Here is a 23,929-nt window from a genome sequence, read left to right as displayed (position 1 = left end):
TGACATGCACCACGGAGGGACCCAAAATCGTCGGCCATGGTACACCAGCAACCACGGCGCGACTTCAACTTCGTCGGCCATGGCAACTTTTCTTGTAGTGACTCATGTGATGTTATTAAAGTAGTCTATTCCTCCTGCATGGTGTAAAGGTGACTAGTGTGTGCACCGTGTGGTTCTTGTCGTAGGCTATGATCATGATATCTTGTAGATTGTGGAGTTAATTATCATCATGATAGTATTGATGTGATCTATTCCTCCTTCATAGTGTAATGTGGACAGTGTGTGCACTATGTTAGTTCTTGGTTTATTTTGCAATGATCTATTATGCTCAAAGGTTATCTAAATATGAACATTGAATTGTGGAGCTTGTTAACTCCGGCATTGAGGGTTCGTGTAATCCTACGCAATGTGTTCATCATCCAACAAAAGAGTGTATGTAGCACATATGAGAAAGAGTTATTTATTATGCGATCAATGTTGAGAGTGTCCACTAGTGAAAGTGTAATCCCTAGGCCTTGTTCCTAAATATCGCTATCGCTGCTTGTTTCTTGTTTCTTTGCGTTACTACTGTCTGCGTTACTACTCGCTCATACTTATTTATACCACCTGTATTTCACTATCTCTTCGCCGAACTAGTGCACCTATTAGGTGTGTTGGGGACACAAGAGACTTCTTGCTTTGTGGTTGCGGGGTTGCATGAGAGGGATATCTTTGACCTCTTCCTCCCTGAGTTCGATAAACCTTGGGTGATCCACTTAAGGGAAACTTGCTGCTGTTCTACAAACCTCTGCTCTTGGAGGCCCAACACTGTCTACAAGAATAGAAGCTCCCGTAGACATCAGTGGGCCGTCCACTGCTGAGCCGACCGCGTCGGCCTCATCTTAGCCTGTGTCGCCTGCTGATGACCCACAAGTATAGGGGATCGCAGCAGTCTTCGCGGGTAGTAAAACCCAATTTATTGATTCGACACAAGGGGAGACAAAGAATACTTGAAAGCCTTAACAGCGGAGTTGTCAATTCAGCTGCACTGGAAACAAACTTGCTCGCAAGAGTTTATCGAGTAGTAACAGTTTTATAGCGTAGCTGATAGTGAAATAACGACAGAAGAGTAACGAGAGACAGCAGTAGTGATTATAGTAAACGGCAGGATTAAAATACGTAGGCACGGGGACGGATAACGGGCGTTGCATGGATGAGAGAAACTCATGTAACAATCAAGCGGGGCATTTGCGGATAATAATAAAACGGTGTCTAAGTACAAAGCAATCAATAGGCATGTGTTCCAATTATAGTCGTACGTGCTCGCAATGAGAAACTTGCACAACATCTTTTTTCCTACTGCCGGTGGCAGCCGGGCCTCAAGGGAATCTACTTGGATATTAAGGTACTCCTTTTAATAGAGTACGGAGCAAAGCATTAACACTCCGTGAACACATGTGATCCTCACATCACTACCATCCCCTCCGGTTGTCCCGATTTCGTCACTTCGGGGCTATTGGTTCCGGACGACGACATGTGTATACAACTTGCGGGTAAGACCATAAACAATGAATATCATGATGAAATAATAACATGTTCAGATCTGAGATCATGGCACTCGGGCCCTAGTGACAAGCATTAAGCATAACAAGTTGCAACAATATCATCAAAGTACCAATTACGGACACTAGGCACTATGCCCTAACAATCTTACACTATTACATGACCAATCTCATCCAATCCCTACCATCCCCTTCAGCCTACAGCGGGGGAATTACTCACACATGGATGGGGGAAACATGGCTGGTCGATGGAGAGGCGTCGGTGGTGATGATAGCGATGATCTCCTCCAATTCCCCGTCCTGGCGGAGTGCCAGAACGGAGACTTCTGGCTCCCGAGACGGAGTTTCGCGATGTGGCGGCGTTCTGGAGGGTTTCTGGCGACTTCGAGTTCTCTCCGTGCGTTTTTAGGTCGAAGGCAATAAGTAGTCCGAAAGAGGGCGTCGGAGGTCGGCCGAGGGGGCCACACGCTAGGGCCGCGCGCCCCCCTCCTGGGCCGCGCCGCCCTAGGGTGTGGGGCCCTCGGGCCTCCACCTGACTTGCCCTTCTGGCTCCGTGAGTCTTCTGGAAAAATAGGACCTTTCGTATAAATTCCGAGGATTTTCCTGAAAGTTGGATTTATGCACAAAAACGAGACACCAGAACAGTTCTGCTGAAAACAGCGTTAGTCCGTGTTAGTTGCATCCAAAATACACAAATTAGAGGCAAAACAATAGCAAAAGTGTTCGGGAAAGTAGATACGTTTTGGACGTATCACCTGCCGTTGAGGGCGCCCCCTCGACCGCGAAACCTTCGGCTGCGCCGTCCTCCACGGCGCCTACACACGCGATGGTTACTCGTGCGCGTTATAGTACTCGTCGCACCAAGGAATATACTGATGGAACGGTGCGCTATGACCCTCGTCGCCATGCCTTCTTCGCCAAGCCGGTGTCTCACCGTGATGCGTTGCATGACTCGGCCTGGCATGATGCTATGTCAGAGGAGCTTAATGCTCTTCGTCAGACCAAGACTTGGATTTTGATCCCTCGGCCCGCTGGTGTTAACATTGTGGGCAACAAATGGATATTCAAAACAAAACAGCGCCCCGATGGTTCCATGGATAAATACAAGGCCAGGCTTGTCGCGCGTGGCTTCACTCAGCAGCATGGCATCGACTACGGTGATACTTTCAGTCCAGTGGTCAAGCCAGCCACAGTTCGCTTGGTTCTTTCGCTTGTTGTTTCTCGTGAATGGACTCTTCGGCAGGTTGATGTGAGCAATGCCTTCCTCCACGGTTTTCTTTCTGAGGATGTCTATATGCAGCAGCCGCCCGGCTTCAAGGATGCGCGTTATCCTTCATATGTGTGCAAACTTCAGAGATCTCTCTATGGACTTAAGCAGTCTCCTCGTGTCTGGTATGCCCGACTCAGTGCTCTACTTGCCACTCTTGGTTTTGTTGCTTCCAAAGCGGACACGTCCCCGTTCACCTTCACACATCAGGATGTTCAGGTCTATATGTTGGTCTATGTGGATGATATTATGATTGCTGGCTCCACTACTAGTGTTGTTGACTGCCTCGTCTGGTCTCTCTCTGCCAACTTTCCCATCAAGGATCTAGGTAATTTTGACTATTTCCTCGGTCTTGAAGCGGCTCGCAATTCAGGGGGTATGACATTGACACAACGGAAGTATGCACTGGATCTATTGCATCGTGTGAGCATGGAGAATTGTCGACCCACTTCTACGCCACTGGCCACAGCTGAGCGTCTTGCTCGTGATTCTGGCACTGTTTTGGGTACCGAAGATGCTTTCCGGTATGGCAATGTAGTTGGCGGCTTATAGTACTTGACTCTTACTCGTCCGTACATACCCTTTGATGTGAACAAGGTATGCCAGTTTCTCTCACAGCCCACTGAAGCTCATTGGGAGGCCGTCAAGCGCATCCTGCGCTATGTTAAGGGAACACTGAGTACTGGACTGAGATTTCGCAAGTCCTCTTCCACCGACATCAACATCTTTACTGATGCAGATTGGGCAGGGTGTGTTGATGATCGACGATCCACTGGAGGATTTGCTATATTTGTTGGACCGAACCTTATTTTTTGGAGTTCGAAGAAGCAGCCTACCGTCTCAAGATCTAGTACTGAGGCAGAGTATAAGGCGTTGGCTAATGGTGCTGCTGAAGCTATATGGATTGAATCCTTACTTAAGGAGTTAAGGAGTTGGGAGTTTCTCAGCGGCATATACCCATTTTGTGGTGTGATAATCTAGGGGCTACGTACCTGACTGCAAACCCAGTTTTCCACGCTAGGACTAAGCACATTGAGATCGACTTCCATTTTGTGCGTGAGCGTGTTGCGCCTGGAGATCTTCGAGTCAGGTTTCTCTCTTCCAATGATCAGCTGACTGATGTGTTTACTAAACCAGCCACTCGACAGATGTTAGACTGTTTTGGATCCAATCTGAATCTTGTACATAGTAGCGGTTCAGATTGAGGGTGTGTGTTAAAATAGATCTAGTATATGTATTCTGTTATGTATTATTGTACACATGTATTTGTACCCTGCTGATCAATATGTATAGAGAGGCGTGAGAGGCTTAAGCCCACGCAAACCCTAAATGTTTTCTTAACTGGGTGGACGGGAGATGGGATTATGGCCGTTTGGAGATTCGTCTGATGCATCGCTCCTGAACGGTGAGATGTCAGTCGGATGGAAAACGAGGAGTTCGTCTATATATACCGGCCGACCCAACGGAAATTGGATCAGAGGTCCCTTTTTTGCAATCGATCTTGGATATCTTCGGCCGGCACGCAATGTGGCGATCCTTCCTCGCCCGATCCCAGCCCTTCCTCTCCCGTCTTCGTCCCCTCCGGCACCCCCGCACAAGATCATACGGTAACGGCGGCGCTGAGAGGGGGTGGACAATGGCCAACCCACGAGGCGGTCCCAAGCATCTGTACGTGGCGCTGAACGACTCGAACGGCCATGCTTTGTACAAGCTCGACGTGGATGACCTGGCCGGCGACGACTCGGACATGGTCTCGGACGTGGCCACCGGCATGGAGCAGCCGCAGCAACTCCCCCAGCCGGTCCTTCGCCTATCTTTCCGTTCCTTCGGCGATGATGCACAGTTCAATGCCCTAGGCAGCAAAATTGTTGTCACCACCGCTTCTTCCGATGAAAGAAGCAAATTTCTTACCCTTGTCTACGACACCAAGACGGGTGAAGCAGGACATTCGGCCGTTCGTGCCCGACGGGCTTACAGGGCACTACAACACCATGGCCGCCGGGGACAAGCTGTACGCCTTCTGTAATCACGGACTACCCCTCTACTACCTCCGCGACGCACGGGCACATCCTGAATCTGGTGACTTGGACACGGATGAATCTGAATCCAGATCCGCCGCTCACAACTACGAGCCTGAATCCTATGACAGCGACGAGGAGCACCTGAATACATGGAGAGGGCGAGCGGAGGAGCGATGGGCTTGGAAGAGGAGCCCCGTGTCGATTCCCTGCGGCGCCACCGGTGGCGCCCTCGTCAAAGGACACACGTTCTATGTCACCGCTGGTCAGGCAATAGATCCTGACGGCCGCACCATCTTCCTCTCGACTTGCGACGAGCATCGCCCTAGCAAGGAGTTCAGGAGCACCTTCTCCTTGGACACCGGTCGGCCCGGTGCCGAGTGGACACGGCTAGGCGACTGGCATCTGCCGTTCATGAGCAAGGCAAACTACGAGCGCGACCTGGATGCGTGGGTCGGCATCCAGCACTGCGAAGACACAAACAGCCACCATCTCTGCTCCTGCGACCTGCCGTCCGCCGGCGAGGACCCCACGCCACAGCCGGCCTGGAGGCTTTGCAAGGAGAGGCTGACCTTCATGCAGGCCCCGCTCAGATCCATGTGTGGCACGCTCGTCCACACAGGACGTGGGAGGTTCTGCCTCGTCGAGGTCGCGCCGCCGCCCGGGGGAGCTCGGCGCTGCGTGGACGTCGACCAGGACCATCTTCTTCAGGTGACAATGTTCCGTGCCAGCTATGGCAAGAATGGCGAGCTCATGGCCACGCCGCTCCGACCTGGCCGATTGTACCGAATGTTCAGTTATGATGCTCTTAGTATTAATCAGCCTCCTGCGTTTTGGATGTGAGTAGGCGTGGCAAATCAATAAGAACAGTCTATTTTTACTTAAACGAGTATGTAAAAATGCTGGGTAGCACAAGCTCTTTTTCCCTTTTCCTTTCAGCATTCAACTGAGGTACGTGGTAAGTCTTGCTATTTCTTGGATGTGCATTGTGGCATCAAACGTGAACCTACAATGTTCGGCCAAAAAACTGTATTTCTCCATCTCATATACCCATCTCTTTGCAAGGTCCATAATGACTATTAACAAAATTTCGTGTTCTAAATTTCTGAATATAGGAGATACAAATGAACTCAACACGAAACAGTTTGAAACAATCAAAACTGACCATCAGATTTTCGGAAAGACGTAAGAAGTAATTAACTAATTATAGCTGAAAATGAAAAGCATACAGAAAACATCCGACGAACACTACTAAACCCTTGTGTTTTACATCGTCGAACAACAGTTTTGAGATGAATGAAGTGTCCCATTTACGTTCTGAAGTATGCCTCTATTTCCCATTCCACCCACAGGATCGAAGTCATGTATACACATTTGTCATGCCAAAAGTTGCTTAGCCCTACGAAGATGAACTAGCTCAGTTCCTGTTTAACTTGCACCTTGGCATCGTCATCCAGGTACTGCTGCTGCTGCTGTTGCTGCGCCATCATCATTTGCTGCTGCCGCTGGTTCTGCATCATCATCTGGTGTTGAAATTGTTGTTGCCGCTGCTGAATCTGCTGTTGCCGTTGCTGCTGCATCTGAACCTGGTGTTGCTGCTGAATCTGTTGTTGGTGCTGCACATGAATCTGTTGTTGCCGCTGCTGCTGGGTTTGAATCTGCTGTGGTTGTTGTTGCCGCTGCTGAACCTGTTGTTGCCGCTGCTGAATCTGCTGTTGTTGCTGCTGCTGGGTCTGAATCTGTTGTTGCTTCTGAAGCGTCATCATCCTGAGCTTCTCCAGCCGGTTCTTGTGTCGCCATTCCGGGCACAGGGACTTGTTCCGGTGCATCTCCACGAACCTGTTCCGCAGCAGCTTCCCGCCGTCGTCGCGCCCGTCCTCCTTGCCCTTGAGGGCCTCCTCCCCGATCTCCGCCGCCCGGCAAAGGAAGAAATCTTCGACGTCGTCCCAGAAGAACTGGGCGTCGCCGACGCAGCTGGCGACGAGCTCGTCGTCCGCGTGGGCGTCGCCGCCGCCATCGTCCCCGTCCTCTATGTTCAGCGCGGCCTTGTACCCGGCCCTGAGGAACCTGGCGTAGACCTTGTCGTACTCGCCCTTCTCGAGGGCGTCGCAGACGTCGCCCTCCCACCGGTGCAGGAACGCGGTCTCGACGCGGTAGAAGGCCGCCTCGAAGTTGAGCGGCGCGCCGCGGGCGACGCCGCGGCCGGCGCACGCGATGGCGGCGCGGTCGTGCGCGAGCGCGGCCAGGTGCGGGTCGTCGAAGGGCCCGATGGAGCGCGCCACGCGTCGCTTCAGGTCCATGGAGCGCGCCATCCACCCCTTGCTCGGGTCGCGGTACACCCCGATGTAGCTCAGGTTCGGTAGCTGCTGCGTCGGCGGCGGCCGAGAAGGCACGGCGTTGCCGGCCATGGGCGCGCCCTGGGCGGGGTTCGTGGGTAGAGGCGCGCCGCTCGCAGGTGCCGCGCCCTGCTGCGGCCGTGGGATGGGCGCGTGACGCTTCGCTGCCGGAACGGGCGCGGGCCCCGTCGTCGTCGTCGGTGGGCGTTTGCCCAGGGAAGGCGCGGCGGGGTTCGCCACCGCGGGAGCTCTCTGCGTGGGCTGCGACAATGGCATGTGCGGCCTCGCGGGCGGGACGGCGACGCCCACCGCACGAGCGTTCGGCGGAATGCCCGGTGCCCTTGACGGTTGCGGCACTGCCTGCATCCGTGGCGTCGGCGAGGGAGCCGACATCGGGGCACCGCCCATCGGCCGTGGCACGCCGGCGAAGATCGGGGGGCCCTGCGCGTGTGGCGCCAACGGCATGCGAGGCCTCGCGATCGGCGCCTGCACGCGTGGCGTCTGTGACGGGGCTACCCTCACGGCGGCGGCAAGATTATTACCAACGGATCCCATGATCGGCCGCGGCACGCCGGCGGCAGCGGGCGGCCCTTGCGGGCGTGGCGGTGCCGTGCCGGCGCCGGGAGCGGAGCAGGGCGTCATTGTTGGCTTGATCAGCAAGTCGAAGTCGCGGCAGTAGAGTACTAGCAGTCTTGGCAGGCAAGGCAGGCAGGACCTAGTTGGTGTGAAGATCTGAGTCGATCGGCGAGCGAGTTGGGATTGGGAGGCTGCGTCGCGCCGCCGGCTGCTTAAAAAGGCACGGCCAGCTAGTCGAGGTCGAGTCGGTTTCGACGATCTTGGACGCGTCAGGCTCTGCTGGAGACGAGGTCGGAGTCGGATTGACGATGACGGCCGCGGCAAGCGGCGACTCGGAGTTGCCGGACGCGTATTCTCATTGGAGAAGGATGTTGGTTGCTGGTTACGTAACCACTCTCTGAAAGCGGGTTTCCAGTTCCAGCTTGAGGCAGCCGCTCCGGAACACTCGATACGAATCGCTCGCCGCCGGTAATGTCGATCCCCCGCCGCCTATCCCGCCTCCCCGCCGCCGGAACCACCAGTCCCTCTACCGCGAACCTCTCCATCTCCCACGGCGGAACCGGCGCGAGGCCCTCGACGGCCGTGCTGGCAGCCGCCGCGACGGCGGCGGCCGCAGCGGGCCGCGCCTCGGAGTGCCAGTCCCTGCTCCTGCGCATGTCGCGCCGCCGCGGCGCGTCCCGGCTCGACATCGTCACCTCCCTCCTGGCCGCCTCCCCAACCCCGACCCCGCAGCCGCAGGTGTTCGACCTGCTCATCCGCACCTACACGCAGTCCCGGAAGCCGCGGGAGGCCTTCGAGGCCTTCCGCCTCCTGCTCGACCGCGGCGTGCCCGTCCCCGCCGCCGCCTCCAACGCGCTCCTCGCGGCCCTCTCGCGCGCCGGGTGGCCCCACCTCGCCGCGGACGCCTACCGCCTCGTCCTCTCCTCGAACTCCGAGGTAAACAGCTACACGCTCAACATCATGGTCCACAGCCACTGCAAGGCCCTGCAGTTCGACAAGGTCGACGCCGTCATCGCCGAGATGGGGAAGCGGTGCGTGTTCCCGGACGTGGTCACGCACAACGTGATGGTTGATGCCAGGTTCCGCGCCGGGGATGTCGAGGCCGCGATGGCGGTGGTCGATTCGATGGTCGGTAAGGGGATAAAGCCGGGGATTCTGACGTATAACGCGGTGTTGAAGGGGCTGTGTAGGAATGGAAGGTGGGATAAGGCGAGGGAGGTGTTCAGGGCGATGGACGAGTGCGGGGTGGCGCCGGATGTTCGGAGCTTCAACATGTTGATTGGGGGGTTTTGTAGAGTTGGGCAGGTTGACGAGGCGATGAAGTTTTACAAGGAGATGCGGCGCCGTGGAGTTACACCGGATGTGGTGAGCTTTAGTTCCCTCATCGGGTTGTTTGCGAGGAGGGGGAAGATGGAGCATGCGGTGATGTACTTGAAGGAGATGAGAGAGTTCGGATTGATGCCTGATGGTGTGATCTACACAATGGTCATTGGCGGGTTCTGTAGGTCTGGGTCAATGTTGGAGGCTCTGAGAGTTAGGGATGAGATGGTTGGCTGTGGATGTTTGCCGGATGCGGTAACCTACAATACCTTGCTGAATGGGCTTTGCAAAGAGCGTAGGCTGTCTGATGCAGAGGAGCTTTTGGCTGAGATGGGGGAGAGAGGGGTTCCGCCAGATTTATGCACCTTCACAACTTTAATCCATGGGTATTGTAGGGAGGGTAACACAGAGAAAGCACTGCAGCTATTTGACACGATGCTGCAGCAGCGTCTGACGCCAGACATCGTGACGTACAACACTTTGATTGATGGAATGTGCAGGCAAGGTGATCTGGGCAAAGCTAATGAGCTATGGGATGACATGCATTCTCGAGAAATCTTCCCCAACCACATTACCTACAGCATCCTGATAGACAGCCACTGTGAGAAGGGACAGGTGGATGATGCATTCGGTTTTCTGGATGAAATGGTAAATAAGGGGATTGTGCCAAACATCATGACCTATAATTCCATCATTAAAGGTTACTGCCGGTCTGGAAATGTATCCAAGGGACAGCAGTTTTTGCAGACGATGAGGCATGCCAATGTGTTGCCTGATTTGATTACGTACAACACACTAATCCATGGTTATGTTAAAGAAGAAAAAATGCATGAAGCTTTTAATTTGCTCAACATAATGGAGAGTGAAAAGGTTCAACCAGACAACGTCACGTATAATATGATCATAAATGGGTACTGCGTACATGGTAATATGCAAGAAGCTGAGTGGGTTTACAAGAAAATGGGCGCCAGAGGGATTGAACCGGATAGATATACATACGTGTCCATGATAAATGGTCATGTTGTAGCTGGCAACTCAAAGGAGTCATTTCAGCTTCATGATGAGATGCTTCAAAAAGGGTTTGCTCCAGATGATAAATTTTGAGGGTACTACATTCTGCCATATTGGATTCTAATTTTGATGTCATGGATAGTTCAAGAACGAGGAATGAAGACATTGTGCAGTTTGAACTGTCACAGTTTTCTCTCCAACAAGTATTGTGGACTTGAAGGTGAGTATGAGAAATTTTACATGAAACACCGTCTAGGTTATGCAGACTATCCTTCTGCTCATTAACATAGTGGAATCAGCAATGACATATGCTTCATACTTTACTAGTTTGAGTATGACTTTGTAAGATATAATGTTGTTCTGTACAAGTATCTCTCCGCCTGATATAATGTTGCTTGGCTGGCGTTCTTTTGCTATTTTTGCCTTTTAGGTGTGTTGCAATTTGGTACCATGACATTGACTGCCGTAATTTTTTGTAGGCATCTGGTTAAATTCTGGAGTAATTTTTGTGGAAGTTTTCGTTGTGGGGTGGTCTAAGGGTTGCAGAGATTTCCACTCAAGTAACATTTCTGGGTGTGCGTTCTTCACCAATGTCCCGAAATATTCTGTTAGAACTCAGTAGGTGTGCTTTTGTTTTCTGGGCATCAGAGGAATCTTGCATGCTTTAAATTTCTCAGGTATGTTGTTTCTTCCCCAGATTTCCTTTTACGGTGGTAGTTTAATGTGCTAATGCCTGATACACAGCTTCATTTTTCAATTCTATAATGTTGGTAAGAAACATATCACTAGGTTACTCTCTGTTTCCTGTTGCTTAGTTGACTCTACACCTCAGGTAGCCCTGCTTTAGCATTTCAATATAGAGGTGTTCATTTTATGGAACACCGATAGCAATACAGGAAATACTGCTTGCTGGGAAGTCACAATAAATAATTAACAGAACATCATTGCAAATATTTACACATGCACGTAAAATATCACATACTTTGTATCAGATGCTGCTGAACTGAGTGAGACTGCAAATTAATTTATCCTTTTCAATTGCAGTGACTGCAAATCACTTTTAACATCAACTATTAACATCACACGGAATTGATCAGAAGGGAAGAACCGGGTACACATAAAAAGGTATCGCTATCTTTCATCTGCTGTGTGTACAATAATAGTTCTCAAGAGAATCTTGTATGCATGAGAATCTTACGCCCTCACTTTACTGCAAGAGAATCAAAGCTGTGTGCAAAGAAAGAAATATAACTGACTAGAGTATAAATGTCCCCCTTCAGCCTTAGCTTCAAGAGCATGGAAAAGAAAAAGAAGGAAACAAAGTCAATATGCTCTTGTCAATGTTTCAAACCTCTCATGGTTGATGAGCCAGGCTTCGTGAAGTTAAGAGCACGTGGCTTATTTGCCGTGTGGTCTAGATGTGCCAATAAGGTTGTCATTTTTTTTCTTATATTAAAGTTACGTGTGTTGATTTATTGCAAAATCGTTCCTTACTAGGGAAATGGCCCTTTTCTTATTGCATAATTAACATGCTGAAACTTGTAGAGCATATAACTCATGTTGCCCCTCTCTCCTTTTCTTTTTGATTAGTTTCCTTCATTTAATCATATTTTTAGTTTCAATTGCTATAGGTGGCTGCAAGTTTTACTTATAGTTTCCTCACTTTGTGTAGCCAAAGGTTCTCTGAGAATAGATAGGTTGAGGATCAGATGAAATAATTGGCATGGAGGATGTGTGCTACCAAAATGAAGATCAGCTGCTTCTCCGTGTTAATATGTTGATTAATGGCTTCGGGGAAGAATTTTCTGACTCTTTCATATGAGGTTAATTTGATGGCTCGTTCCACCGACGGTGTAAAGTGCCAGGGGGCAGCATTTCGCGATAAGCAAGGAAGCAACACTTAAGGCAAAACAATGACAAATATATGATGCGCTGCAGTAGTATTGGCCTGGATACTTGTCGAGAATGAATTATTTTATTGGAGAATGGGCCTCGATACTTTTGAGTAGATGTGTCCATAATATGTACCTGTAAGTTTTGTTTTTGCTACTTAACAGTTGTTTCACCTGGGAGACTACAATATGTTATAATCGTGCAGCGTATACTGCTTTAAGATTTTGTTTAGTGACATCCCATTTAGTGATCTTCTCATGTAATATAACCGTGGTACGTGGTTATATTGTAAAATTACAAGTTTCTGCACTATAATCTTATATTTCTGGATAAAAGGATGCACATAAAGATCATAATAGCAATTGTTTTGTTTTGTAATATTTCTTTTAAGAGTATTGTTGTATAGCACAAACAGAAGGATTGTTATATAGCACAAACCTAAGATTTTACACGGTATCATTTTCAAGTTTGTACACTTACTTCTTGAGACAATTCATGTTTGTACGTACGCACAGACATTTTTTCTCCATCTCCACATACAGGCCCTGAAAGTTCACAAGCCCAACCCGCTCATATAAACGCCCAAGGCGAGCTCCAAGAGCAACGGGGTGCGGTTGGTGCCGTGTGCCGCTCGTGCAGTGGCGTCTTCCAGGGTGCGTCTGCAGTGGTCTTCGAGGGCATCACCCATCCAGGTTGTTTGGAGGCCCTTGCATGCCGGGAAGGAGTTGCTCTAGCCATCGATCTGAACATGGGCGCCACCATGGTCGCGTCCGACTGTCTGGAGGTGGTTCAGGGATTGCGACAGGGGAAGAACCTGGGGCTGTTCAGCCACATTCTCCAAGAGACGGAAGCTATGGCTAAGAGTCGAGGGAGGACGAGCTTCTGCCATGAGGGCAGGCGTTTCAATGTCGACGCTCACAAATTAGCTAGGTTAGCTACTAGCCTACTACCCTACCTGTGGGTGGCCATGTTTGGTTTGGTACTCCTCCAGAGGGGTTAAATTTTCCTGTAAACATTGTTCCAATTGTTGAATAAATAAATGGTTGGAGCTTGGCTAAAAAAAAAAAAAAACCTTTCCTCTGCAGAGCTGAGCCCGCCCCTTCTGAACCAAAAATTTGGAAAACCAACCCCAATTGGCAATAGGCCGAAACCTCCCGCCCTTTCCCCCCGTTCTTCCCGCGCGCGGTCCCACCCGCCTCCCGGCGGCGCCCCCCGCCCCCACCCTCGCGATGCCTCCCGGCGGCGGCGCGATCCGCGTGCTCAACGTGGCGGAGAAGCCGTCGGTGGCCAAGGCCGTGGCGGAGATCCTGTCGCGCGGCGGGATGCAGTCGCGGGCGGGCCGGTCCCGGTACAACCGCGTCTTCGAGTTCAACTACGCCATCGGCGCGCAGGCCTGCCACATGCTCGTCACCTCAGTCACGGGCCACCTCATGGAGCTCGACTTCGACGACCGCTACCGGAAGTGGTACTCCTGCGACCCCGTCGACCTCTTCCACGCCCCCGTCCGCAAGGCCGTTCCCCAGGTACCCCGCCCCCTCTCGTTCCCGCATTTCGCCAAACGGTTTGCGCGCGCGGCATGCACCGCGCGCGGTCTGTCAACGGGGGTCTGTCGCGTTGGTTTTGATTGGTTCGGGCATGTTATTGCGGGTGTCTCGGTAGTGTCTTAGTCCTCACGCCAATGCTGTTGATTGCGTTCAGAACATATATGTAGTACATATGCCTTGCGGGAATTTCGTCAAACACAATGTGCTGGGAGTTTTACTGTATTCTACGGAGTACCTTGATTCATTTAAGAACTTTGTGGGCATGCTACTACTGAGTACCCATGGCTCCTGATTGGTAATGTCAATGGATGAGTATGCTGATTTTGTCCATGCTATTGTTTGCAAGTAGATTTGCTCAACTCTATGACATGAGCAGTTTTCCTGGAGTTGCATGGCTGTGACTTGACATCGATCATTGGGGGTCATTAGCTCTATTTATCTTCTGTGCAGCAGCAAACTGTTTCCGATCACACAAACGTTCGCGATAAGCCATATGAGCTTTGATAGTTGAAGTAGTTACTACACTAGGAAGGGGAAACTGTAGACAAAACTTGTGATTGCACACATCCGGGCACAGTTGTTAGTGAAAACTGTAATCAACCCCCCTTGGCAGATACAATGCGCATGGAAAAGAGTTACAAGGAAGTAGAAGTTTATTTACAGCATCATTTAATATCTAGCCCTGCTCTGGAGCAATATTTTGTACATTAGAACTTAAAAGAACTGCAAATCTGAAGCTCATGCAGCAAAATACTGAAAAACCTGACTACAAACATGAATATCAATGGTTCACACCAGTCATCTGGGTGTCCTCTCCTCCAGCTTGTTCTTCATTCTTCCATTCCATCACCACTTCACCAGACAATTTTATACTGCCTCCTAGTTGCTGGGAGCAGCCATAACAATGCTTAAACCTGCTGACTCATATTGTTTGACACTGCTTCATATCCAAAAAGGAAATTCTTGTTATGTCTAATGAAACTTGGATGCTGAGGGCCTGAGAGCATGTCTTGTTTTAACGGGAAGGCCCTTGGCCCAGCTTTATATATAAAGCTCTCATGGCAACATAGTAGCGATACAACTCACACCCCAAACGGACCGTCTGATGCCTTAGTCATTACAAACCACGAGTACCAACTAGTACCAAAGAGCATGTCTTCTTTGGTGCTCTTCGTTCATCAGATGCATTATTTATTTTACTTTTGGTTCGCTCTTGGTCCTGGGACATTCTTCTCACATCTTAATTAATTGAGGAACACAAAACCATAGGCTGGTTTGACTGTCAATTTTCAGTTGTCTATAAATCAGCAATCCATGTGCCAGAATCCTAGTTTACTTGTTCTTTGTTTACTTTATTTTTTTCCTTTCCTTCTCTTTTGGTTTCCTTATGTTTCTGTTGGGTTTCATATCTAGCCTACCCCAACCTGCTTGGGAAAAAAGGCTTTGATGATGATGACATATTTGCCCAACATGTTGGAAACATAGTGAATTACCTTGTGTTTTTGTTCAAAGGTATGATTGATGTGTCATGATTATAAGCTCAGTTTTTCCGAAGTTGAGATCTGTTCATGAATTTTGTTTATCGAAGTGCAGGATAAACAGGACATAAAAAGAACATTGGAGGAGGAAGCTAGGACGTGTCAGTGGCTTGTGTTATGGCTTGATTGTGATAGAGAGGGTGAGAATATTGCATATGAAGTGGTTGAGATTTGTGCCGGCGCCAACCGTCATCTCAACATTTATAGAGCTCGTTTCTCAGCTTTGATTCCCAGGTACTGACTTATCCAGATTCCTGGACTATCCGTTTGCCTGTTTTGGAAAGATTGCATATTCATCTCTGTTCAAATTCTTACAAAATGAACTCCAGGGAAATACATGATGCCGTGCAACATCTTGCCAGACCCAACAAGCTCTTTGCTGATGCGGTGGATGCAAGACAGGTTATTTAGTTTGCACTCTGACTGATACTACTAATACTTAATATTGTTGTGTTGAAACTATCAACTCAAAACAGATACGCGAGTAAACTGAGCGCCATGAAAATATTCTTCCATATGTTTCAACTAACCATGTAGCTTTGTACTGATATTTAATGAGGAAACCTAAAAGACACAAATATGCTAGTACAAATCGTCCTGCTAATATTCTTCTTTTTTCAAAATAATAACAGCAAATGAACAAAAGCACTGATAAATAATAAGAAATTTTGTACAGGAAATTGACCTTCGCATAGGTGCCTCCTTCACTAGGTTTCAGACAATGCTTCTTAAAGATGCATTTGTCCTTGATGTCAGTGGGGAAGAAAGGAATATGGTTCTGAGTTATGGTCCTTGCCAGGTACCTCACTAAATAATATAAACAGGACATAGTAAATGCGTACCCATTATTATTCTCAGTCTAAGATATTCATGTCACTCCAGTTTCCAACCCTAGGATTCATTGTCGAGCGTTTCTGGGAGATACAAGCGCACGAACCTGAAGAGTTCTGGACAATAAATTGTTCTCACACTTCAGACGAAGGCACTGCATCCTTTCTTTGGATGTAAGTTTCACTTCAGTATTTTATCATGAACTTCTACAGAAGTTGTGTGACACTTTCTTGTTTGGCAGACGTGGTCATTTGTTTGATTACTCATCCGCTGTTGTGATCTATGAAATGTGTGTTGAAGAACCAATGGCAACAGTGAGTCCTCACATCTTTTATTTCACTAGTGGTTACAAAATTAATGATGAAGTACATCTTCAATGACAGATCAGAGGTACCTGTTTTAAGTCGTTTCACTTTGTTTCATGCAGGTACATAATGTCAGAAATCAGGAGAAACTAAAATACCCTCCATATCCACTAAGTACTGTGGAGCTTCAGAAACGTGCTTCTAGGTGCTGTAGAATGAGTTCAGAGCAGACAATGAAGGTATATAAAAGAACATAACGTCCTTTTGGTTTTGGTGTCTTATTTTTCCTGAACAGTTTTGCGAGCTCCTGATTGTTCTGTTTGCTGAACTCTTGTGTTATTCATACCAGGTGGCTGAAGAACTTTATCAAGCTGGATTCATTAGTTATCCCAGGACAGAGACTGATAGTTTCTCTCCAAACACTGACCTACATGTCAGTTTTGAAATTTACTATCGCGTCTTGTTATGCATGTTCTTATTGATTTTTTGATGATTTTTTACACACATTTCTTAGATTTGTATCTGCATGTCACACTTTTAGGACGGTTTACATGATATTATTTTGTTCCAACGAGGAAACCAAAATTTTAATGAACATGCTATAATCCTCTTAAAAAAGAACATGTTATAAGCCAATTGGTTTCTTGTCAATCTAAGTTTGAAAAAATAGCATGGTTTCTCATGTTTATTTCCACTTGACATGACATGGATAATGTTACCACCTGATGATCTTCATGCTGAAAAGCCACAAGAAAAAAAGTAAAATGCATATCTACAACCATTTCTTTACTCTTACACTATTGTTATTTTCATTTGGTCATGATGCCATTTTTGCGCTGACATGGTTTGCTCCCTTTAACTTAGGCAATTGTACAAGAACAAGTGGAGCATCCTGTTTGGGGAACGTATGCTCAACGTCTTTTAAATCCTGAAGAAAGGCTCTGGAGAAATCCCAGCAATGGTGGTCATGATGACAAGGCACATCCTCCTATTCATCCAACAAAATTTACTACTGGTGAAACCAACTGGTCTGAAGACCACCGCGTACGTAGCAGTCTTAAATAGCAGAAAAATATTTATCAGGCTCATATCAGTTTTTTCTTTCTTTCAATACACTTGTTTTTATGCTTCACAAATCTAATAGCGTTCGCCATATCTGTTTTCTGGTGTCCAGAAAGTGTATGAGCTTGTTGTTCGCCACTTCCTTGCTTGTTGCTCCCAACCTGCCGTTGGAGCCGAAACAACTGTGGAAATTGACATTGCTGGTGAACAGTTCAATGCATCAGGACGTGTTGTGCTTGCTGTGAGCATCGTCAAATATTGCTCTCATCTAATTTTCTTGCTTACATATAATAATCTACCATCTGTACTTGAAAATATGGAACTTGTCATGTCTCCTTATTCTTAGTGTTATGTTATCCGTAATGAAGAAACTTTACCTAGCTGTCATATCTCCTCATTCTCTGGTCCTGAAAATTAGTTCCACCAATGTAGCTGAGAAAGAAGATAGAATAATGTATATTATCCGTAATTACCCGATATGCAGAAGTGATGTAGCTTAATAGATCTGTCATACTGTTACCAAGATTGTTGGTGCACTAAAAGTCACACATTCTCGTATACATCTGGGATGTGTCAATGTTCCATTTTTTAACAAATACCATTTATACTTTTTCTGTAGAAAAATTATTTGGATGTTTATCGCTATGACTCATGGGGTGGTTCATTACTTCCAACATACACCGTCGGGCAGCAGGTTTGCTGCATTTGTATCCCATTTCTATTTGTTAAAACCTTTCCTGTTAGTATTTTTGTGCGTCCCATGCTAGTTGAGGTAAAAATATATCCCAGTATAGACAGATCTTCTAAAGGTCATATTTTGAGTTGAGATCTTGACCCTTTTATTTTGTTCTAAATATCAATGAAGCATATGAAGGTTGCAATATATATTACAACATATCAGTCAATAAGTTGTCACTGCATAAATTGCCTGATATTTGGAAACTATAATATATAGGGAAAATTGGTCATCAATTTCTTCGAAAATGGTTATGGCCTTGATCATTTTGGATCCTTGTAAATATAATGTAGCAATAATCTGAACATTAATACAAAACCTTGCAGTTTGTTCCGACAACTTTAACACTTGATTCAGGAGTGACTCGACCACCTCCTCTTCTTGCTGAAGCTGACCTCCTTAGCTGCATGGATAAAGTACATGAATTCTTCTTGTCATCTATATCTACTCCTTTTGGTGGAAACATCTTAGGATCTAAAATATCTGACTCCCTTTCATGCTGTTTTCAGGCAGGAATCGGCACCGATGCAACCATGCATGAACACATAAAGAAGCTACTTGACCGTTGTTATGCAACCAAAGATGCAAATTCACGTTTCTCACCAACAAATCTTGTGCGTTTCATGCCATATGGAAGCTCCATCATTCTATTGCACGTATCATATTATGTTGTTTACATGACTGTTATGGCTATAATTATGTTGTTTTAGTGTGTTTAAAACATAGCACCTATGGGATCTTAGCTTGTTTAGCAACCAAACATATGCTTCGAAGTTCATACCTGCACTTTGTAAAACATGCCTAATTTCGTAACTAAAACCTGAAAGTGCCAATCCAGTTCATGCTACTGCAAATGGAACGTCTTCGGTATTAATATATTATCTCTCCTTAATTTAGATTCTGAGATTCGTACTCATCAAGTTTTGACAAGTCATAAAATGCCAATTTTTAAATTAGATTATCTTAATTGAGAGTGCCTGATAGCCTTCTCCAGTGTGCAGAAAGTTCAGTTCTTCCACTGATATATTTTCATCATTTCTGTTCATGTGTGGAAATGCAGGGGGAGGCATTGGTAATGGGTTATGATGAAATGGGGTGAGCTAATTCTTATACCTCTCTACTTTTGTACTTATATTGGGTGAAATATACCTAGTTTCTCAATGAAACTGAAAATTTTAGGTATGAGCTTTGGAAACCTTATTTAAGATCAATGATGGAAGCTGATATGAAAGCAGTTAGTATCGGTACAAAGAGTAAATCGGAAGTACTTCAGGGTTGTTTGCAGCAGATGGAGGCTTGTTTTCGTGATGTAAGTTGTAGTTCCTTGAAGCATTGCATGGTTCTTGTCATGAATTGCATTCGCTACAGTCCCACTCATTTGCTCTGATCATTGGTGCAATGTAGGCAAGGGAAAACAAAGTAAAGCTTCTTGATGCAATGGGGACATTCTTTGCTAGGTTTGGTGGATACCTTTCATTTTCTTCCTTTCTTCTACGGTTCTACGCGTTTGTAGCTTCACTTTGACTATTTTATCTAGGTCAAATAGACCTATCAATGAGACACAACCCGCTGAAGTTGTAAGGCGTTGTGGTTTATGCAACGCCTCTGATATGTTGCTAAAGCGAAGGCCGGTAAAATGTCTCCCAGTGCCACTTTTCATTTCTTCAGGGAGTTGGGATATGTCACACTATGCTCATGTTTGAGCTTTGCTTTTCTTCTTCCAGACTGGTGGTTTTATGGTTGGCTGTGGGGGCTATCCTCTGTGTAGAAATGTAGTATGGCTGCCCGGATCCCTTGCAGAAGCTGCTGTGACACAACACATTTGTCCTACCTGTGTTCCAGGTGGTCATTTAGTTCTCCATTTGTTAATATTGCGCTAGCTACCAGTCTGACATATGTTCATATAGCTTGAATATTCTGATGTTGTTTCCCTCAGCGAAATGTTAATCTACCACATTTACAGGTCCTGTTCGTAAGATTCAGTTCAAGTTCAACCGAAGGGATATCCCACCAAATTATGATGTTGATCACCTAGGTAAATTATCTTAATTCAAGTTGTAGCCTTATACCTATTTTAGTTAACGTGATATAACTTATCAGTGCTTAAGATCATATTTTGAGATATGTATCTTTTACTCTGAATAGGTTGCGTTGGTGGATGTGATGATGTACTCAAAGAACTTACAGAGCTAAGTAGATTTGGAGGTCATAACCAGACTGCAACACCAGGTACGGATGCTTGTCCTCATTCTTTGTTTCATGCATGGGCCGACTGTTGTGCTCGTCTTTTACAGTTCGAGATAAAATGTATCGTGCCTGGGTTTGAATAGTGGTTTCTGGTTTTCCCTCAGTAAGATAAAATGCTAGCATGCTTGTTTTGTGGGTCCTTGCTTCTTTTGTTTCCATTGGTTTACTTTACTGTGCACATGACTGAACTGTCAATCCATAAAGACCAACTTTGTGAAAAATTATTTTACTTCACAGCACGAGGCCAAAGCCAGACTCAGACTCCAAGTGGTATAAGGCAGGGGACTCCAAGGCAGGATTTACATACTGGTTTTCGTTCAACGGGGCAATTTACTAACGAGCACACACCTGTTATGAACCCCCAAGGTTTCTTCTCAACCCATTACCAGAACTCAAGTATCTCCATGTTTTGTTTTTCCATTCACATGACCTTAACATTTCGTTTCATAGAGGCTTTTTTTTTCGAATTTTAGAGGCTTATTTTATGATACATGACTTTGCAGCAGGAGGTCAAAGCCAGAATCCAAGTGGTGTAAGGCAGGGGGCTCCACCTCCAAGGCAGGATTTACATACTGGTTTTCGTACAGGAAGGCAATTTGCTAATGAGCAGACACCTGGTGTGAATGCCCAAGGTTTTCGTTCAACCCATACCCAAAGCTCAAGAAATGCGTCAGGTATGTGAACTGCTAGTTCTCCATTCATATCCAAAGCCGGTGCCTTAATCTTCATGTATTTTCAGATGCGGGTCAAGTATTGTGCACTACATGTGGAGAAGCATGTATATCGCGGACTGCTAATACAGAGGCTAATAGAGGGAGGAAGTTCTATAAATGTCAAAATTCTTGCGGCTTCTTCGCGTATGCTATTCTAACCCCTTATTGTGCAATATTTTTTCCGTGGCATCCATATATACCTGATACAAACTAACAGTCACAATAAATTACCTTATTCTTTCCACTCTACTTGAAACTGTGGATATGCCTGTAGCGCATTACTGCTTACGCAAGCAATTCAACAAGTGTAAAGTAATCACTATTTACATATAGTTTCTTTGCATATATGATGCTGAGCAAGTAGCCTTTTGATATCGAAGAAGAGTGACAAGCTCAGTTGACCGCCTGGTGCTGTTTGTAACTGAGGACGAGGCTTCAGACCTCTTGCCTCATTGTTTTTTGCTAGTCAGCTTTATCCCTCTTTCAGCTAGATTGTTGTTAGCCTTATACAGTAGTACTATTTTTTTATGCCTTCTGGTTTCTGCTTGCTGTTTCTGTTTTGGTTTGTTGTACCTTGCATCAATGTCAACGCGTTTCTTGTAATGCAGATGGGAAGACGAGCTGGAGAACGTGGTGCCCAGGGGCCGTGGGCGTGGTGGCCGCGGTAGCAGCAGCAGGGCATCCGCATCAGCATCGGCAGGCCGGAGAGGTGGTGGGCGAGGCAGGAGGGGCAGGGGCCGTAATGAGGACGGTGATGGCATGACGTTCGTTTCGGCGACCGGCGACACCGTGCACGGCTGCTGCTTCACCTGCGGCGACCCTTCCCACTTCGCCAATGTCTGCCCGAACCGGGGGAGATAGTACAGATTGCATGTCGCAGTTTGATGTACGTAGATTCACTAGTGCTAGTTTATGCTAACTCATGTTAGCGATGCTTCATTAGATACAACTCCCACAAAATGTGGGTATTGGATCGGTGCTCATTGATCAGAACGAACACGCATGTGCTGCTCGTGAACTGTCAGGTACGTGAAGATGCGTGAGCTCGTGTCAACTCAGCAATGCTTGCAAAACATCCACGTGCGGTGGATCATAATGGGGAGGAAAAGGCACTTGCCCAAACTTAACGCTTACAAATGTCACAGAGAACCCGATGCTTCCATGGCATGACGAAATGATGGTTCGGTACCTTCCAGATGTATTGTACCCTTGGTGAGCTGCAGTGCACGTATGCGTATCCTTCATCCTTGTAAAGATCACAACGGTTCCAACCTAAAAGTCTTTAGTCAAAAGTGAAGCGGAAAAAATGGATCATGCTACCGCCTTTTTCCTTGCCCCTATTACCATCACGAACCACTATTTTCGTTGGGTCGCTTTCTTGATGCGTGACCAGAGCATTCACCGGCCGGGCGCTAATCTTTTTGCCTAGCAAACACTCCGAGGCAACAGCCTTCCAGTTGATCAGACCGCTCGATTGCAGATTGGAACTTCGAGAGCAAATGCAAATGATGGGTCAAGTGGTTAGGTGCATCCGTGTTCTTTGTTTCCCTCTGTGACTTGTCAATCATTCTGATGTTGTCTATCTCACCAGCTCGAAGACTTTGGGTGCGCAACAATTTCTATTAGTAGGGTTAATGTTTCCTAATAATAAAGCGGAACTAATTAACCGTTCTTAGTTTAGTTTTGATAGTGAGTGAGACCGGAATATGTACCGAGGAAGCTTTGAATTGTAGCTAGGTTCCACACCTAACGGTGTCGGCAATATATAGCTTTGCAGAGATGCTTCGGTTGCTAGTTGCCACACAGGGGTGTTTATACGTACGTACTGGGAAATCTAGGAAGCGATCTTTCCATGATCGGAAAGATTCGTAACGAGGACGACACGAATAACCGATGGAACCTGCAGGCTAGCTAGCTAGCTTTTGTTGTGACCATCATTACACACGCCCACTGATTAACTGCTAATAGCATATATGCTGCATGTGTTGTCCTTGTACCTTTGCTACTGTACGTACGTAGTACATTACACTAGTGTGTCACTGTTACAAGCTGATATGATTACCCATTTATGTATGTGCTCAAGAAGGCTTTACGTTTCTTATTATGCTCTAATCTCTCTCTCTCTCTCTCTCTCTCTCTCTCTCTCTCTCTCTCTCTCTCTCTCTAACACACACTAGTATTAAAAGAGAAGGCTTCAACTTCAAGATTTAAAACACTGATGTGCTAAGAGAAAGATGTACTACTGCTTAGAATCTCTGAAACTTCGTCAAATTTCCAACAAACAGAACAACTCAAGAATGAAGGCGATTGTTAGAACCAAAGAGTTGTCCATCGAGTGGACGATCAGCCGAGTTGGGTGATGATTGAAGGTGAGGAAGATGGATGACTGGCACATGTACAGTCGATTAGCACCTGAGCCAGTGTGAGTCTATCGGAATATGATCGAGATATGAAACCTAGTTAATGGTTAGAACGATTTACCTGAGAGAAAACACGGTGGCTGCTCGACCGCGGGGGCGAAAGGCTGCCAACTGCAGAGATTGCAAGCACGGCTGTCGTCTCCAATGGAGAGATTGATGGAAGAACACAGTTGAGTGGGGGGAATGAAGCCTGGTCCGAAACCGCGCACGCACGGCGTGTCGATCCATCCGGACGCCATACCTGCGTGCTAGGTCTCCAACCAGACAACATACCCCTCAACTGCCATACACGAGAGGTTAAAGAAGGAGAGAAAGAGATCTAGAGGGAGAGAGAGTTCATATATACGTATGGCCTTATATGCACGCAGCTAGCAATGAAGGCAGATATGACATGACGCCGGTAGCTAGCTTTTCCAAACCTTATGGCACACGAGTGTCCACAACTCCACATGCTCCTTTGATTCGCCGTCTGCTGCTTTCACACACTACACTACACCCACATCTTGAAATGAAGGCCACATTAACCTAATTAAACACACTGATCCTGATCGGTATAAACTACACATACTAA

General features: G+C 47.0%; 2 protein-coding genes across 2 annotated transcripts in view; both read left to right on the top strand.

The window, feature by feature from the left end:
• The first annotated feature begins 8,209 nt into the window (after positions 1-8,209).
• On the top strand, positions 8,210-12,263 carry LOC124694762 (pentatricopeptide repeat-containing protein At5g01110). The gene is made up of 5 exons (XM_047227713.1): positions 8,210-10,289; positions 10,549-10,746; positions 11,114-11,194; positions 11,350-11,500; positions 11,742-12,263. Exon 1 carries the CDS (start codon positions 8,210-8,212, stop codon positions 10,160-10,162), a length of 1,953 nt encoding a protein of 650 aa, XP_047083669.1. The 3' UTR covers positions 10,163-10,289; positions 10,549-10,746; positions 11,114-11,194; positions 11,350-11,500; positions 11,742-12,263.
• Positions 12,264-13,269: 1,006 nt separating this feature from the next.
• Positions 13,270-23,929, top strand: part of LOC124695895 (DNA topoisomerase 3-alpha) — a 14,737-nt gene continuing 4,077 nt past the window's right edge. The window contains exons 1-14 of the mRNA XM_047228700.1: positions 13,270-13,485; positions 15,100-15,278; positions 15,374-15,446; positions 15,721-15,843; positions 15,927-16,048; positions 16,117-16,189; positions 16,303-16,419; positions 16,530-16,613; positions 17,045-17,224; positions 17,355-17,483; positions 17,862-17,936; positions 18,305-18,394; positions 18,488-18,592; positions 19,039-19,073. Coding sequence (XP_047084656.1) covers positions 13,285-13,485; positions 15,100-15,278; positions 15,374-15,446; positions 15,721-15,843; positions 15,927-16,048; positions 16,117-16,189; positions 16,303-16,419; positions 16,530-16,613; positions 17,045-17,224; positions 17,355-17,483; positions 17,862-17,936; positions 18,305-18,394; positions 18,488-18,592; positions 19,039-19,073 — 1,586 coding nt within the window. The 5' untranslated portion in view covers positions 13,270-13,284. The remainder of the gene's footprint in view (positions 13,486-15,099; positions 15,279-15,373; positions 15,447-15,720; positions 15,844-15,926; positions 16,049-16,116; positions 16,190-16,302; positions 16,420-16,529; positions 16,614-17,044; positions 17,225-17,354; positions 17,484-17,861; positions 17,937-18,304; positions 18,395-18,487; positions 18,593-19,038; positions 19,074-23,929) is intronic.

Source organism: Lolium rigidum, chromosome 3 (genome assembly GCF_022539505.1).
Source record: "Lolium rigidum isolate FL_2022 chromosome 3, APGP_CSIRO_Lrig_0.1, whole genome shotgun sequence".
Classification (NCBI taxonomy): Eukaryota; Viridiplantae; Streptophyta; class Magnoliopsida; order Poales; family Poaceae; genus Lolium; species Lolium rigidum.
The sequence above is the reverse complement of the archived record's forward strand: the minus strand, read 5'-3'. Positions and strand labels throughout refer to the sequence as shown.

Excerpts from the sequence above, each read along its gene's own strand:
- LOC124694762 (XM_047227713.1), top strand. The coding sequence starts at position 8,210 with ATGTCGATCCCCCGCCGCCTATCCCGCCTCCCCGCCGCCGGAACCACC.